This window comes from Diprion similis, chromosome 7 (genome assembly GCF_021155765.1).
Source record: "Diprion similis isolate iyDipSimi1 chromosome 7, iyDipSimi1.1, whole genome shotgun sequence".
Classification (NCBI taxonomy): Eukaryota; Metazoa; Arthropoda; class Insecta; order Hymenoptera; family Diprionidae; genus Diprion; species Diprion similis.
In genome coordinates, this window is record NC_060111.1 from 2393061 (window position 1) to 2407493 (window position 14433).

The 14433-nt window shown below is 37.5% G+C and overlaps 2 protein-coding genes across 5 annotated transcripts in view; one reads left to right on the top strand and one right to left on the bottom strand.

Moving 5' to 3' along the window:
* LOC124408034 (kinase D-interacting substrate of 220 kDa) overlaps window positions 1-12483 on the bottom strand; it is a 44951-nt gene extending 32468 nt beyond the window's left edge. Inside the window, exon 1 of one of the 3 annotated variants that reach the window (XM_046884688.1) lies at window positions 12278-12483. Coding sequence is in view for 1 of the 3 variants with exons in the window: in XM_046884684.1 (XP_046740640.1) it covers window positions 4421-4570 (150 nt within the window). In the remaining 2 variants the exon portion in view is untranslated. Of the gene's footprint in view, window positions 1-4420; window positions 4637-10192; window positions 10217-12277 lie in introns of those variants that run through there. The other 2 variants (XM_046884689.1, XM_046884684.1) reach the window with 2 other exon arrangements.
* Window positions 12484-12650: 167 nt separating this feature from the next.
* On the top strand, window positions 12651-14212 carry LOC124408043 (tRNA (guanine-N(7)-)-methyltransferase). 2 transcript variants are annotated; one of them, XM_046884702.1, is made up of 6 exons: window positions 12671-12876; window positions 13097-13236; window positions 13354-13538; window positions 13641-13754; window positions 13842-13943; window positions 14032-14212. In XM_046884702.1, the coding sequence occupies exons 1-6, from the start codon at window positions 12791-12793 to the stop codon at window positions 14161-14163; spliced, it is 759 nt and encodes a 252-aa protein (XP_046740658.1). In that variant the 5' UTR covers window positions 12671-12790; the 3' UTR covers window positions 14164-14212. The 2 variants fall into 2 exon arrangements, with proteins under 2 accessions (XP_046740659.1, XP_046740658.1); XM_046884703.1 differs by lacking the exon at window positions 13641-13754 and having other exon boundaries at window positions 12651-12876.
* Window positions 14213-14433: the final 221 nt, after the last annotated feature.

Here is a 14433-nt window from a genome sequence, read left to right on the forward strand (position 1 = left end):
TACGTATGAACAGTAATGTTCATCAATGCCTTGGTCTTCAAACTAACTTGTTTTCGATTCTAAACAAAAATCGAGTTCGATTCCATACGAATTATATGACAATGACTCAAAATCTGTCACGCCGACTGCATCGCCAGTCATTGTCACATAATTCGTATAGAATCATCGAGCAAATGCGTTTTGTTTCGAACGTAAAACAAGTTAGCCGAAAGTCCAAGACATTAATGAACATTAATGTAGACAATCCCACGAAGAATACCTTCAATAAAAAATGACTTCCACGTCTACTTTCGAGGCATTATTTTGTCAAAAGAATAGCGTTTAATTTCACAAAATATTTCTCGTCGTTGTAAAAAGACGACAATACGAGCAGAGCGTGTATTGCATGTAAGGAGTTATACGTGTACGTCAACCGTCGTCGCAGACGGTGGCGGCATCTCTCAATACGTTTACGATCTTCTTAAATCGTCGAGACACGACTCGACCAACCAGGGTTACCCTGACTAGCAATAATAGGTACATACATATCCTTAATTAAATTGCAATCAGGCACTTTGCCTGGAGAAAAAGTTGAGGACATGTAACGACTAATTATCTCTTAACATCAGACGTTCGTCCCTCACCTGAATTTGCATCGATGAAACGATGGTGCGAAAGGCGCAATTGTATGAATATATCGAGCCGTAGGAACGTCCAGGGTGGATGAAAACGGGTGTCAAAAGAGCGTCTCCTTTTCTCTCGGACTCGAAGATGGCACCATTCTGTTCCCCGTTTTTAAAACGGGGCAACAGAGAAACGGTTTCACCGCTCATGTGATCCTCGCTGGGTAAGTATCGACTGTTTACTTTAGGGATTAGAGTCGATTGATTTCAACGTTCTTCGTTTTTTGGTTTTCTTCAATTTTTCACTTCGGCGTCAAGAAGATGAACGAGATGAAACTTGTCAGGATTGAAATTCGTCGTTTTTCATTCTCGAGCATTTCTTTTCTACCTTCGGTCTGTCCTTCTTCCCAAAAATAATCCTCCAGCAGTACATCGCGTTTAATTTATCACATTCATAGCTTGACTATATAAGAAGAGTGGATCAGTGATGACTTGAACACTAAACGCGATGAGAACTGCGATATTCCCTAGTAAAAGAAACCGCGAAAAGTGAACAACTGCAACCGATAATTGATCAGCTTAAAAAAAATTAGATATATACTTTTGTCAGTTGACTTGAATTCACAGGTTGGCACAGTACAAGATGTCAGCATAGATCGAAGCTTTCGTCGCTTGATTGACATTAAGCGTAACTGCTCATAACCAAGGAGTAATGAAACACGTTAAACTCAACGAAGAGACTGCACAACATATCGCCGCGTCGTCGAAAAGGAATCGACACCTCGGCCACTATCGATATCATCAAACGAACGAGATACTCTTTTTCCCCACACAATTCTTGATAACAAGTTTAAACGTATATAATATGTATATATATATATATATATCGATCAGACTTAACGCAATAAGGTACACGACGAGTGGTTAAACATAACGATAAACTGATCGTCGTTTGATTAGCTGTAACATTTCACTGCAAAAGCTTCGTTCGAAACTGATATAAATGAATAAGTTTGAAAGACTTTCCATTAAATCTGGACAATTTCTATTCTAAGTTAGACGAAAAAAAATATCCGATCTGACGAACTTGAGAGAAGAAGAACGCGCCGAGTTCAACTGCCGCATACCGATTGGATTGGATTCCCATCGTGGGTTCGATGGATGTATCTTTTCCAGACGTTGTGTGAAAATGATAAATGTATAAACAGAGCCGTGACTTAGCTTGAGGTCTAGACTCTGCTCCTGTATTAAATATATAAGCTCAACTCATGGAATAATTTCAAGAACGCTCCGTTACTTTCCAACAACTCCATGCTGTGTTGTTATCTTGTAAACAAAGATGCGGCGGCGTTGCAATTAACAAGTAGCTGCAGAGCGGAAAAGATAATTTCTTCTTTAATGTACCAATCGCTTATTTATACACATATACATGGTGCCATTGACTACATATGACCGGATAGTACAGACGCCTGACTAATTGGTACAACACGACGATGCGCGAATCGTTGCAATTCGTCACTGTCATTCGATACAAATGTATAGTAACGCAGAATTTTACACGTACATAGATATATATGTGTGTATACATATATATATATAGGTATAATCGCAGCGCGTATTACGTATGCGTAATTAGCGGGAGATGAAGCTCATTAAAATTCTCCAAGAACTGAAAAACACCCCTTTGCGGGATTTTAAGAAAGGATTCAGCGGCGGGTAACCCAACGACGTGAACGAGTAGACGCCATCTAATTGGCTTACTATCTCGGACTTGGCAGGCGTCTATGAATAACGTAACTCTAAAATTCTAATTTATTTTCGTTTTCCAATCGTACGACTAAATTTGAAACATGAAAACAACAATTGGACGTATTTTACGTATATTGTATATATATATATATATATATATATATATACGTATACAGGAAGCAAAATTATAAATATCCACACATTATACGTATAATGTGATTTCGAAGTTAAAATGTACGTGCTAGTTTCTGTTTACGGCATGGGCATTGAAAAGTCCACTTTTTGTGGCAGTTTTGCATGCCCGTAAACCGTTTTTTGGCTTGGATAATTTCAGTACTCGCTTCCGGCTCACTTCCGGCTCGCCTTCAGCTCGTCCTGAAATCTTTATCCTTGCCAAAAAAACAAGCGGTTTACGGGAATGCCACATAAATAGCTATTTCAATCCATTCTCTCTCATTAATTTTCTCTCTCTCTCTTTCTATTTCTTACTCTTATTCTATGTATGTATGTACATGTATAGATGTGTGTGTTATATTCGCACGTTTCTAGTTACGTACTTCCAAGAATAAAACGCACGCGTTTCTTCTATCGTATATAATAACGTATAGCGTGTTACGGTGCAGTACTGTAGTTATTAGTGACGTTTTCACGTTTGTAACGTTATTGGAATAATGCGTGTTCAGAAAAATTTTTCATATTTTGAAAGTTTAAAATCACCTGAAACTTGATAAACCATAAAATACAGAATTTAATTTATAACCTATAAAATCAAAAAGGCACGTTTGATGAAAAACCAATTCAACGATGAAAAATTTTCTGACATCGTTACAATGTGTTTGTACCGGATTGAAATTCCGAAACCCGATGTTAAAAGTTCTGGTGGAGCACAATTCCGAAGAAACAAAATGCTGAAAAACTTAGATTTCTTTACTTCAAGTTTCGCCACCAAATAATTGGGAATCAAGTGCTTTCGGAACTTGATCCGCCCTCAGTGCTCGTTACAGTGGCTCTTGTACTTGAATAAACTCTGCTCTAGAATCTACATAAATAATAAATCGATTTTTCTCAGTGTTTACTCTTTGTTTTACACACGCAAAATGAGTATATATAAAATCAGTATGCAAATGCGGCGCAACAACCGCACGCGACTTACATACGATATGCAAAAGTGGACTCTGGCGACGGCAATGCGGTCATTCGTGATAAGACGCGATTAACAAGCATCATTCTTTAACCTTCGACCATATGTAAGAAAGATTGGTATTTGCGTTAGGTAAACTTCGGAATATATATATATATATTTATATATAGTAACAGGGTGTCCAGTTATTTGTGAAAATGTCATTGCATGAGAATTCCAGTTTTTCCAAACAAGAATCATTATTTATTCAGTTTGTTCTCACGTAAACAATAAATGAAAAATACAATAATCATAAGTGAAAGAATATTCTATATTTGACTAGAGCCGCAGATCATTGTGAGACGAATTTGTAAGAATTTGCTATCGCGTTCAATTTTCAAAAAGTCAGGGCTAAAAAATTTCACTTCTCACCGAATGGCTAAATTTTTATGAACGAAAGATGAATTCTTCGAAATCATGAGTCAATGGTTAGCAATCGTTCTAATCAGCGATAATTTCGAAAATCAACATTTCGAACAAGTAATCTTTCGTTGTTTTATTGAAATTGAATTTCGAAATTTAAAAAATCACCTTTTCAAGGCCACCACCCTATATTTGCACATATATAGCAGTGCTTTTAGCCGTAGAAAAAACTGACTTTGGATAAAAATTCGTCGAACGAAAGTCAAAGATTAATTTTGACAAATGTAAAACCTTCGTTTCGGCCGAAATCTTTCAGGTCCTGAAAATAATCTGTAGAGCCCGACCAAAACTTGGTTTTACCATTTTGTACAAAAATAAATCTTTGACTTTAACTCAACAAATTTTCACTCCACACATTTACCTGGTCACGAATGTGACTTCGAGACAAAAAAAAATTGGCACTTTAATCGATCGATCGGATTTCAATCGAATGAATACTACAGCCGTAAAGTATTTGTATGTATACCTCATTCTTCCTGTTAGCAAGACCTTGTGGCCGAGTTGTTCGCAAAGCAAGAGCAGCAAACTGTCGTCGTCGAATTTCCGCCTGTAGAGTAACGACTTGTCTGTAACCCTTTGCGGGAGGAAACGTGGTTTTTGCTGTTCGATGAGACATATTCTTACGTTACGTTACGTTTACAGCTTGAACGTAGTGCGAAGCCTATATCATCATCTATAATCAATCTACAATCTCCAATCACTGTGTGAGAATTAAATTGTTCTATAAATACTTCACTTTTTTCTGCACGCACTACCGCACGCACTGTCCATACACCACCACGTGTGCACTAAACATGATCAGTCACGAACACGCACACACGCGTATCGTCGTCACTATACAGTGCAGTGAAACGGCCGCATGATGACTCTGACAAATTGCGTAACAGCTGCTGTTAGTGTGAACGGTGATCTGCGTGATGACGATGATGTCGGATGTTTGTTTGTTTTTTGTTTTTTTTTTTTCCTTTTCTTTTTCTTGTTTTTTACACAACTTGTTTCTCATTGGTTCGTCATAGTTGCGAATCGCGTGTCTCGATGACACAGTGGCGACAATTATTTGACGAGTGTCAGCGGAGACGCGAAGCGGCAGTTTTGATACTGGTAATATCGTGATGTTGAACGTACAGCGGTGATTTGCAATACCCGAGAATTATTTTCAACTTTGCTTTTTACATTACATATTATAGAGGTATATATACCTATATATATATGTGTGTATATTAGGGTGGCGCAAAAAAATGGACTTTTTTTTTTTTTCCGAGTCTCGTGTGACGAAATGTTAGTTTTTCATGTTTTAAGAGCCCACTCCAAAGGACAGCTCGAAAAAAAAAATTTTAAGAGGTCGTTCCAAATTTTATAAAATGTCAAAAATCGTCAAAAAATTAAATTGAAAAAATTATATTTTCAGTATTTTGTTTGATTTTTAATTCATGTCGTGGTGTATTGTTATCGATTCTTTCTTACTAAATTAAAGAAAAAAAATTCATGAAATTTTAATATGAATATTGAAAGGTCGCTCGAAAAGATCTAAAGAAATGCACCAAAAAATTGAAAAAAAATTATGAGCGACCTTTCAAAATTCAAACTTTGAACCGAAACTTTCGGTAACTTATTTTTTTTATCTGTAAAATTATACTGTAACGAGCAAAAAATTTAAAAAAAAAAATCGATTTTTGACGATTTCTAACGTTTTAAAAAATGTGGAGCGACCTCTTAAAAAATTTTTTTTGAACTGTTCTTTGGAGTGGGCTCTGAAAACATCAAAAACTAACATTTTGTTACACGAGACTAAAAAAAAAAAATAGTTGAAGTTATAATAACGTAACATCGTAACGAAACATCAGGTAATAAATCATTATTTTAATATTTTTAAAGAACCAACATTTCGAAATATGATTATTTAGGGGAGATTAGTAGGGGAGTTGAAAAAAAAAATGAAAAGAACCAAAAAATAAATCACGTGGCGTTGCGGAAAATTAAAAGACGCAGGTGACCAAACGATTGTTATACAATTGTAACAATATCTCAAGGTTTCAAGACTATAATAATATAACAAAACGCGAAAAATAAGAAGACAATTCTCAATGTTAATACATATTAATACATATAGAAATTTTTTGAAAATCCCGGTATATTATAGTTTACAAAGTATGTAAATAAATTGTTATTACATTTATCTTTACGACGCTGGATTTAAGAGCAGCGATTTTTTTAGTCGCAATATTTAAGGCACTCGAGTATGTTGTTTGTTTTAAATTTATCTACACAGCCTCAGGTCCTCTCTCATATTCCGTTTTCGCAGATAAATGACAATTCTAATAATCACACGTGTACGTATGTAGGTACGCGACCAGGATCCAGACCATGTCAACTTTTAAACGAGGTTTAAAAAATTAGCACCTCGCATCAGCAATAGAAGTAGCAACAATATAAAAAAAATTACCATTTCAGAGATAATTATTAGTATCACGTGCAAAGTAGATATACTAACATATATAATACGCAATATTTATAAACAATTTAAACCTGTTAATATTCTATCATGAATAGCAAAAAAGCGTAAAAAAATATGTTGAAAAGTTCTCTAAATATACAAAAAAAAAAAATGGACTCAATGGGTTAAATTACCGTCTCAAGTTTGACGTTATACATAAGAATACCAATTATCGCATGAATAATAGGGAAATATGAAAATCTGTATCCTGACGTTTGTCCGTAAAGCATCGCAAAATTATTAATCTTTTGTCGTAGACAATGGAGACAATGGTACCAGGTAATCAGGTATATAACGACATACAAACACATATCGCGTAACGCGAGTAGGAAACCAATAAAATGAACATATGCAAACCTAACGCCGCATATACATGGAACTTTATTTTCCCACGACCATACCGAACACCATAAAACACGTAACACATCAGCCCGTCTATCTATCATTCCGTTATACCGTCAACCACGTGTCGCGTATGCTATAGGTACTTGCATCACGAACAAGCAAGATGCACGACAAAAAACCACAGATTAGCTATTTATGTGGCTTGCCCGTAAACCGCCCGTAAATTTTTTCTGGCAAGGATAAAGATTTCAGGACGAGCCGGAAGCGAGCCGGAAGCGAGTACTGAAATTATCCGAGCCAAAAAAACGGTTTACGGGCATGCCACGTACAATATTTTTCACGGTATGGGGATTGAAAAGCAAAACGAAGAGTGAGGTTATGTCGCGATCTGTTCGACGAAGCTACTTTATTCGGCAGTTTGGGATGCGCACTTCGAACTGCGCATCAAAACTACGGAATAAAGACTTTATTCCGCAACTTTGTTCGCTGCTGTATAAAGCGTCACTTTACGGAACGAAAACTGCCACAAAAATTCGACTTTTCAATGCCCATGCCGTAAAAAGAATATTTTTCAAGCAATTGTCCGCACGGAGATGAAACCGCACGATTCTAATATATGTATATTAAAAATTATCATTTGTGGTATAACCGTTTGTGGTTCATATATAACGTATATTGTACCGTCGAGCAAGCCCGACGAACCGAAGGTAAAGCGGTTTACGATATTCGATATACATGTAACGCATTGAAGGTGCGTTTCAAACAAACGTACGATCTAAACTCCCGAACTGCACTGTCAGCGAGGAAAATACTGTCGTAAATTTTTATCGAATTATCACGATCAGCTTTTAATCTCACTCGCCCGATTATCCGTTGGAACGATTACAAATTGTATAAAAAGAGGAATAGATCAAGGCGTTAGGGGGGGGGGGGGTCTTGTTCTAACGGACAGCAGCACAGCATCATCGGTTCACCAGATTGAAGTTAGTATATAACGTTAACGTAACAAAATATTGAAAATCTGAATAAACTTTAGGCTTTTTTTAAAAATATATTACTCAATTTTCTTGCGAAATAATAATTGTTCTTATAAAAATGAAATCGTTATATTAATTAACGTTACGAACATCACTCTCTTATCGATTATTGATTGAAGATGAAACTGACTCGCGATTCGCAATATATGACGTAACCGCATCGTGTAGGTTTAGAATTTTCTAAGATCATTTGTTTCTACATTACCGTATATATTTGATAATAATGTGTTTTAAATATTAAAATTAGGGCCGTATAATAAACCGTGTTCACAGATGTTTATGTGTGTCACACCTCCAAGATACAGTCGAACCGCTGAACGACCGTCGACTAACCGTCCCTGGGAACTTTCACTCGAGTTTTAAGAAGTCTGATGGTGGGCACCAGAGCAGCAATGATCACAAGAGGAGAGCAACTCGGTAAGCTGTTCGGTATCTGTTACTGTATTTCCCCCCTCCTACCCCATTTGGCGATTCAAAATTATCAGTCCATGGATGGGATGCTGGAGATTAAAATACTGTTTTGATCATCTCCACGATCAACGCGTGATTGAATTTCTAATTTGCTCTTATAGTTTTCAAATGTATAATAGAAATTATGGCGCAAGCAAATAATGAAATAATAAATTTTACGTAATAACTGTAAGTATTTGAAAAAGAGAGAGTTGAGGGTATTTGTTTTCGTATAAATTTCCTCGTTTGGCGATCTGGAAATGAATATAGCACAACGTCGTGACGAGACGAATACTGCAGTGATGACGTCACCGAGTTTTGCACGTATTTTTCGGACTTTGTTAAAATGACGAATTTCAGACATTCCGAAAACGGGGAATTCCGATGAGTTAATGTTCCGAAAGTGTCGAGAATGAGAAAATTTGAAAATCTGAAACACCGAAGCTCCTAATGATCGAAGATTTTCAGTTTTTTCAATTTCTGGATCGATGAAATTTCACCACTTTGATCTTTCTTTGTTTTGTATTTTCTATATTATTACTAATTTTCTCATTTTTTACACCTACTCGTAACGAGTAAACGACCCCGTGTGAGAAAATTTTACTCTTTCAAAACGTTATTTTTCCAAGCTTCGCTTAACCGTAACTTTTCTCTATAGTTTTCACAAATTTTCAGAATCTTTCATTTCGTAACTCTAAACCGTCGGTTTTCCGACCATCGAAAACTTCGTCGTTTCCTAAAAGTTTGACTTAATTCTTACTTCAAGTCTTGCCATCAAATAATTCTGAATCAGGCATTTTCGGAATTTCGCTCCCGCCCCGTCATTTCCACAGGTAGAAAAAAAAATGATAATTACACTATAATGCCACCATGACGCACCGAGTAAGCTGACCTCTTATATACCGTATACCTATACACACGGGTGTAAGCTGGTAATAACAGTGATGCCGGGTGTGTAAATAATCACCCAACACCACACACGACACGATAAGTTTGCCTCTTTTCTAGAGATTCGCGCCAACAACACGTGACAGAAACACGGATTCACACATACAAACATCCATCCATCCATACATGTGTGTTTGTCAATTATTCATTGCCGGTTCAACGAAGAATGGGTGAGTGACGTCACTGACATCGCGTACCTCGACAAGCTTTTCTTTCTTTTTTTTTTTTTCCTTTTTCTTTTTTTCTAATCCTTTTACAACACGTAACACGTATAACACAGATTTCGAAACACTTTGCCAACGTTAAAGATTTATCGTGCACGAGATTCAATAGTACGCGATGTAGTATAACGTAGTAAACATTTTCAAACGTCGAATCTGCAGCACGTGTATATACTATATATACGTATACATATATATATATATATATAAGTCAATTACATTTACATGTTACACGGCAGAGAAAAATATTACTGTGTGTATATATATATGTATAGTCCGCATTGCGAGCGGCGCCATCGGGATATCTAACAAGTTTGTAGGAACACAGCAGGGATTAGATAGACCGAATAGATTTTACTGTTTATACATATATATATATATATATATATAACGAAACACCGTTGCGGCTTCTTTCGGCAAGTTTTTTGCCTCCCTCATTCGGCATAGATAAAGAAAAAACGTTTTTCCATAATTTGTACCCTTGGACTTTGTTCTCCAGTGTAAAAAGTTACAAGAATGCAAAGAGACTTATTATCTATACATATATATATATATATATGAACGACGACATTGAAATTTCGATTTACCTATATAACAGGTAGATAAATTTTGAAAAGTAATTTTTCATTACACACACTGATATAATCCTGAAAATATGTTCATTTCATAAAGTATAATAAACAAACCTATACGACAGAACAATAAGTGTTCAAGTGTATGAAATAAAAATTGCTATAGTTTACCGGACTGACGTCGGACTCAAAGAGCCAAGTTTTGGTCTCGGATATCCAGGACTGCATAACGAAAAAGATCTCTTCTCATCAGGCTCGGGATACTTATCAAAACGAAAATTCACTTCGCGTAAGGAATAATAAATAATTAAAGCGTATGATATAATTTCATATAGATAAACGAACGACGGCACTATCGGTTATAAACCCGGATGAACGACTACATGACCGCCCACGGTTCACGGCAGTCCCTGTTTATTACCGGCGAACAGGATTCGTCCAGGTATGCGATACATACTGCGTAAGTGAACTTTAGTACATCGAGTCGAGTCTCGGCTCGACTTGATTCTACTCCTACTACTACAGGCTTCGCTGCTGGCCGCGATGTGTCAGCCACGCGTGGAGAACGTGTTGCGCGAATTCGTCGCGTTGAGCAAAAATCCCCCCCCCCTCCCCCCCTCCCAATCTTTTCCTCAACACCTTCCAAGAAATCAAATGCGGTATAATTTTTTTACAGTCGGATAAACTATGATGATGATGTGCCGATGGGCTATATAGTTTTTGAAATCGGTTCAAAAGTTGGGTGGAATCGATGAAAATTGTTTGAAATTTTCTAAGACCCAGCAAGCATGAATCATTTAGAATTAAAGTGTAGTAATTGGTTGGCAAAAATTGTGGTTGAAATCAAGGAGTATAATATTTGAAATTGGAAATCGATTGGAATAGTATCGTGAAATTAATTAGGAGTTAAATGATTGGTAATTGCGTGGAAAATAATTGAGATTTTACGATCGCTTGTCATCTAATTTGTAGAGGAATAGCTCTTTGTAATCGTATACATACAATTTTTTAAGCAGAGAATGGATGAGATACTTACGAAAGTACCGAAGGGGATGCACTGATTGCGAGTATTACGTTTTATTGGATGATACAACAAATTTGATCGAATACGGTCAAAAAACTCTATAAATGCAGAGATTTTCGGGGTCGCTGATTGGGCTCGCTACACTAAACTTCAAAAATCTGATTTCAGATTCGTAATCAGCGCCCCCAAACACCCCTGGACAGAGTTTTTTCTCCGGATTATATCTAATTTGAAATCTTCTTCCGCCATATTGAATTTTTAAAATGCTATTTCAGAATATTCGTACTCTGCGAGCCCAAAAACTTATGAATCATTCCTTGAATTTTCACGATTGTTTTCAATCAATTTGTTACTAACAATAATAATTTACATTATATCGGAATAATTACTTTCGAGTATTGAAATGCTATTAGTATACCATAAAAAGAAGTAGGAAAAAACCGTGTAACACATAAATTGAGTAAATTATATATCTACATCCAACATGAATTAACCCGAGGTGGTCATACCTGCGAACCGAAAATGCGGAGCGGCAGCAGCAGCAGTTTTTTTTTTCTACCCGTACCCCGGTAGCGTCATGAATATTTCTTTTTTCCCAGCCACGATTTATGCCGGTGATTTTCGCGTGCACGCAATACCTGAAAGACATAAGGATGTAATAACCCATATACGAATAGCATGTCTTAGATTTAAAAAAATAATACAACGAGTTGAATTCATTGCGAAGTAAAGAAAGTTGGCTAATTTTTAGCGGATTATATTCGAGCAGTCAGGGTGAAAAGTACGTCTGTGATTCATCGCTGCAGGAAAAGGAAGAAAAAACAGGATAACAACGAGTCCTGCGTCCTGCATCCTCCCTCCTCCTCCTCCTCCTCCTCCTCCCGGTAACTTGGTAACTGGATCAAGGCCTCGTGTTACATTATCATCGTTTATATCCGGAAAAAGAATTGCTTAAAAATGATGAAAATGTGACATCGGTTCGCTTTTAAACTTGCCTATAGACGCATAGGCCGCCATAAACGCGTGGTAGATTTTTATAGCAACATAGTCAAGGGTAGCCTATAGACGCGTCTACACTAACCGAAGGCCAAGATCATCGTCCGCGGTCTGTAAAGAATTAATAACTCCTCCCCCAGCTCGTGAGGGAAAATTTTGTCTCTCGATGCGATTCGATTGCGTGCAATGCAGAGAGTTATAGATATATAAGTGTAGGGATGGAGCTGTAACCTTACCCTGAACAACAAAGAGATCACTCGGCGATTCTTGGTGGAGCAGGATACGTACTCCCGTTGTGAAAACGGGATGAAGATTCTCTCTGATAAAAGGGGTCACGCGTCTCTTCACTCTTCCTAACATTCCTATCACAATATACACTCGCAAACAGCGTTTTTCTTCCGACGTAGGAATTCACTTGTTTCTTGCAAGGCCCGCAGCTTAGTTCAGGCAAAAGCCCAGCAGCGTTGTGTCCCACAATTTTTCGCCTCAGTGGCTTTGCTGGCTAATAGCTGCAACCGTCGTAACTTGCAGCTTTCTCGGGTGAGAAAACTGTCGGTTCGACCGCCAGACGGCGAGTGAATAAAGTGAATTGAACGCAACGTCACGTCAGCTGTTGTTTCTCCGCACGTGCGCGACTCGCAGCCAACTTCGGTGGGTCCTTCCACTGCCGAAAAACGTAAACGTCAAAAGATTGGAAAGGCCGTAACGAGCCGTCCTGACGTTTTTAGAAGACGAAATATACCCTCGTCATGACGGCGGCCGTCGCATTGCCGCAGAAAAAATATTACAGGCAACGAGCACATTCGAATCCCATCGCCGATCACTGTATCGAATAGTAAGCGAAAGTAGGGTTAGGTTAAGATAAATACGTTTTAAATTTCTTCTTCTTGGTAAGCGAAAAAAAAGGGGTTAGAGTTAGGTTAGGTTGGAATAGGGCAATTACTCTGTCAACTTTATGGCAATTTTTTCTTCTCAGTAAGCTAAAGTGTGGTTAGGTTAGGTTAGAATAACCCTGCAACCACTCTATCAACTTCATCGCAAATTTTTCTTCTCAGCCCAAGAACTCCGAGTTGCATGGACTGGAGTCAGCTGTACGATGCACATTTTCATGACCTTAAGAATGACGGAATCGAGTCTCCACCTCCCAAGCAGGTCGAATTTGCGGACATAGGCTGTGGCTACGGCGGATTACTTGGTACACACTCGATATTGACTCACAAATCCCAAATACCATTTTCTACTTCACGTTCTGGATCGTTTAAGTAAATGATCGCAGTCAAAATTGAGAGCGTGTCTTTTGTCTTTGTCACAGTGACACTGTCCACCATGTTTCCGGATAATTTGATTCTCGGCATGGAAATCAGAGTCAAGGTTTCCGACTATGTGACTGACCGCATAGCAGCGCTCCGTCTTCAACACCCTGGACAGTACCAGAACATTGCTTGCTTGAGGTCAAATGCGATGAAGTATCTCCCTAATTATTTCCAGAAAGGACAGGTGTAGAATTATGTTCATCGTTTTATATTTAATTTCCTTTTCGTTCTTCAACCCATTTTCGGTTCGCCGTTTTACTGAAAGTAATCCATTTTCACTTTACAGTTGAAAAAAATGTTCTTCCTCTATCCAGATCCACATTTCAAAAAGGCTAAGCACAAGTGGCGCATCATAAATAAATCGCTTCTTGCCGAATATGCGTACGTGCTAGCTGAAGGGGTAATTTTTATTTCCTTGGCTAACGGACAAAATAGGATTTCTGTATTTTTCTTTTATGATTCACTGTAATTTTAATGTGTCGTTTAGGCCATCGTCTATACGATGACCGATGTCAAAGATCTGCACGAGTGGATGGTACAACATTTTGTCGAGCATCCGCTCTTTGAAAGAATTCCTGAAGATCAATTGGTAAGAATTGGATGTGAAAATAGAAACTAAAAAAACTTGACACATGCACTCTCTCTTCGATATCCTGTTAATGTTTTGAAAATTTCAGACTTCAGATCCGATAGTTGCAAAGCTTTACGAAAGCACGGAAGAAGGCCAAAAGGTGACAAGAAACAAGGGCGATAAATTTCCAGCTGTGTTTCGACGGATTCCAGATCCATTTGTGGAAAATTATAGTTAACAGTTCGGTACTTGTGATCTTTTCTTAATAAAAGTGAAGAACAATAAATGCTATATACAGATCCTTAACGACGCTTGTACATACAAACCAAGTCAACGATTTATTGACAATAATTTATTAGTTACATGACTCACAAGACTCGGAATCGTTGCCTTCTACGTTAAATGTAACTTGAGATTCCAAATAAAATTCTTTTGACTCAACGTTCGACTTACTTTCACTGTATAATTGATCCGTTGATTCTGTGAGAACAGAAAATTGAGTCATTGA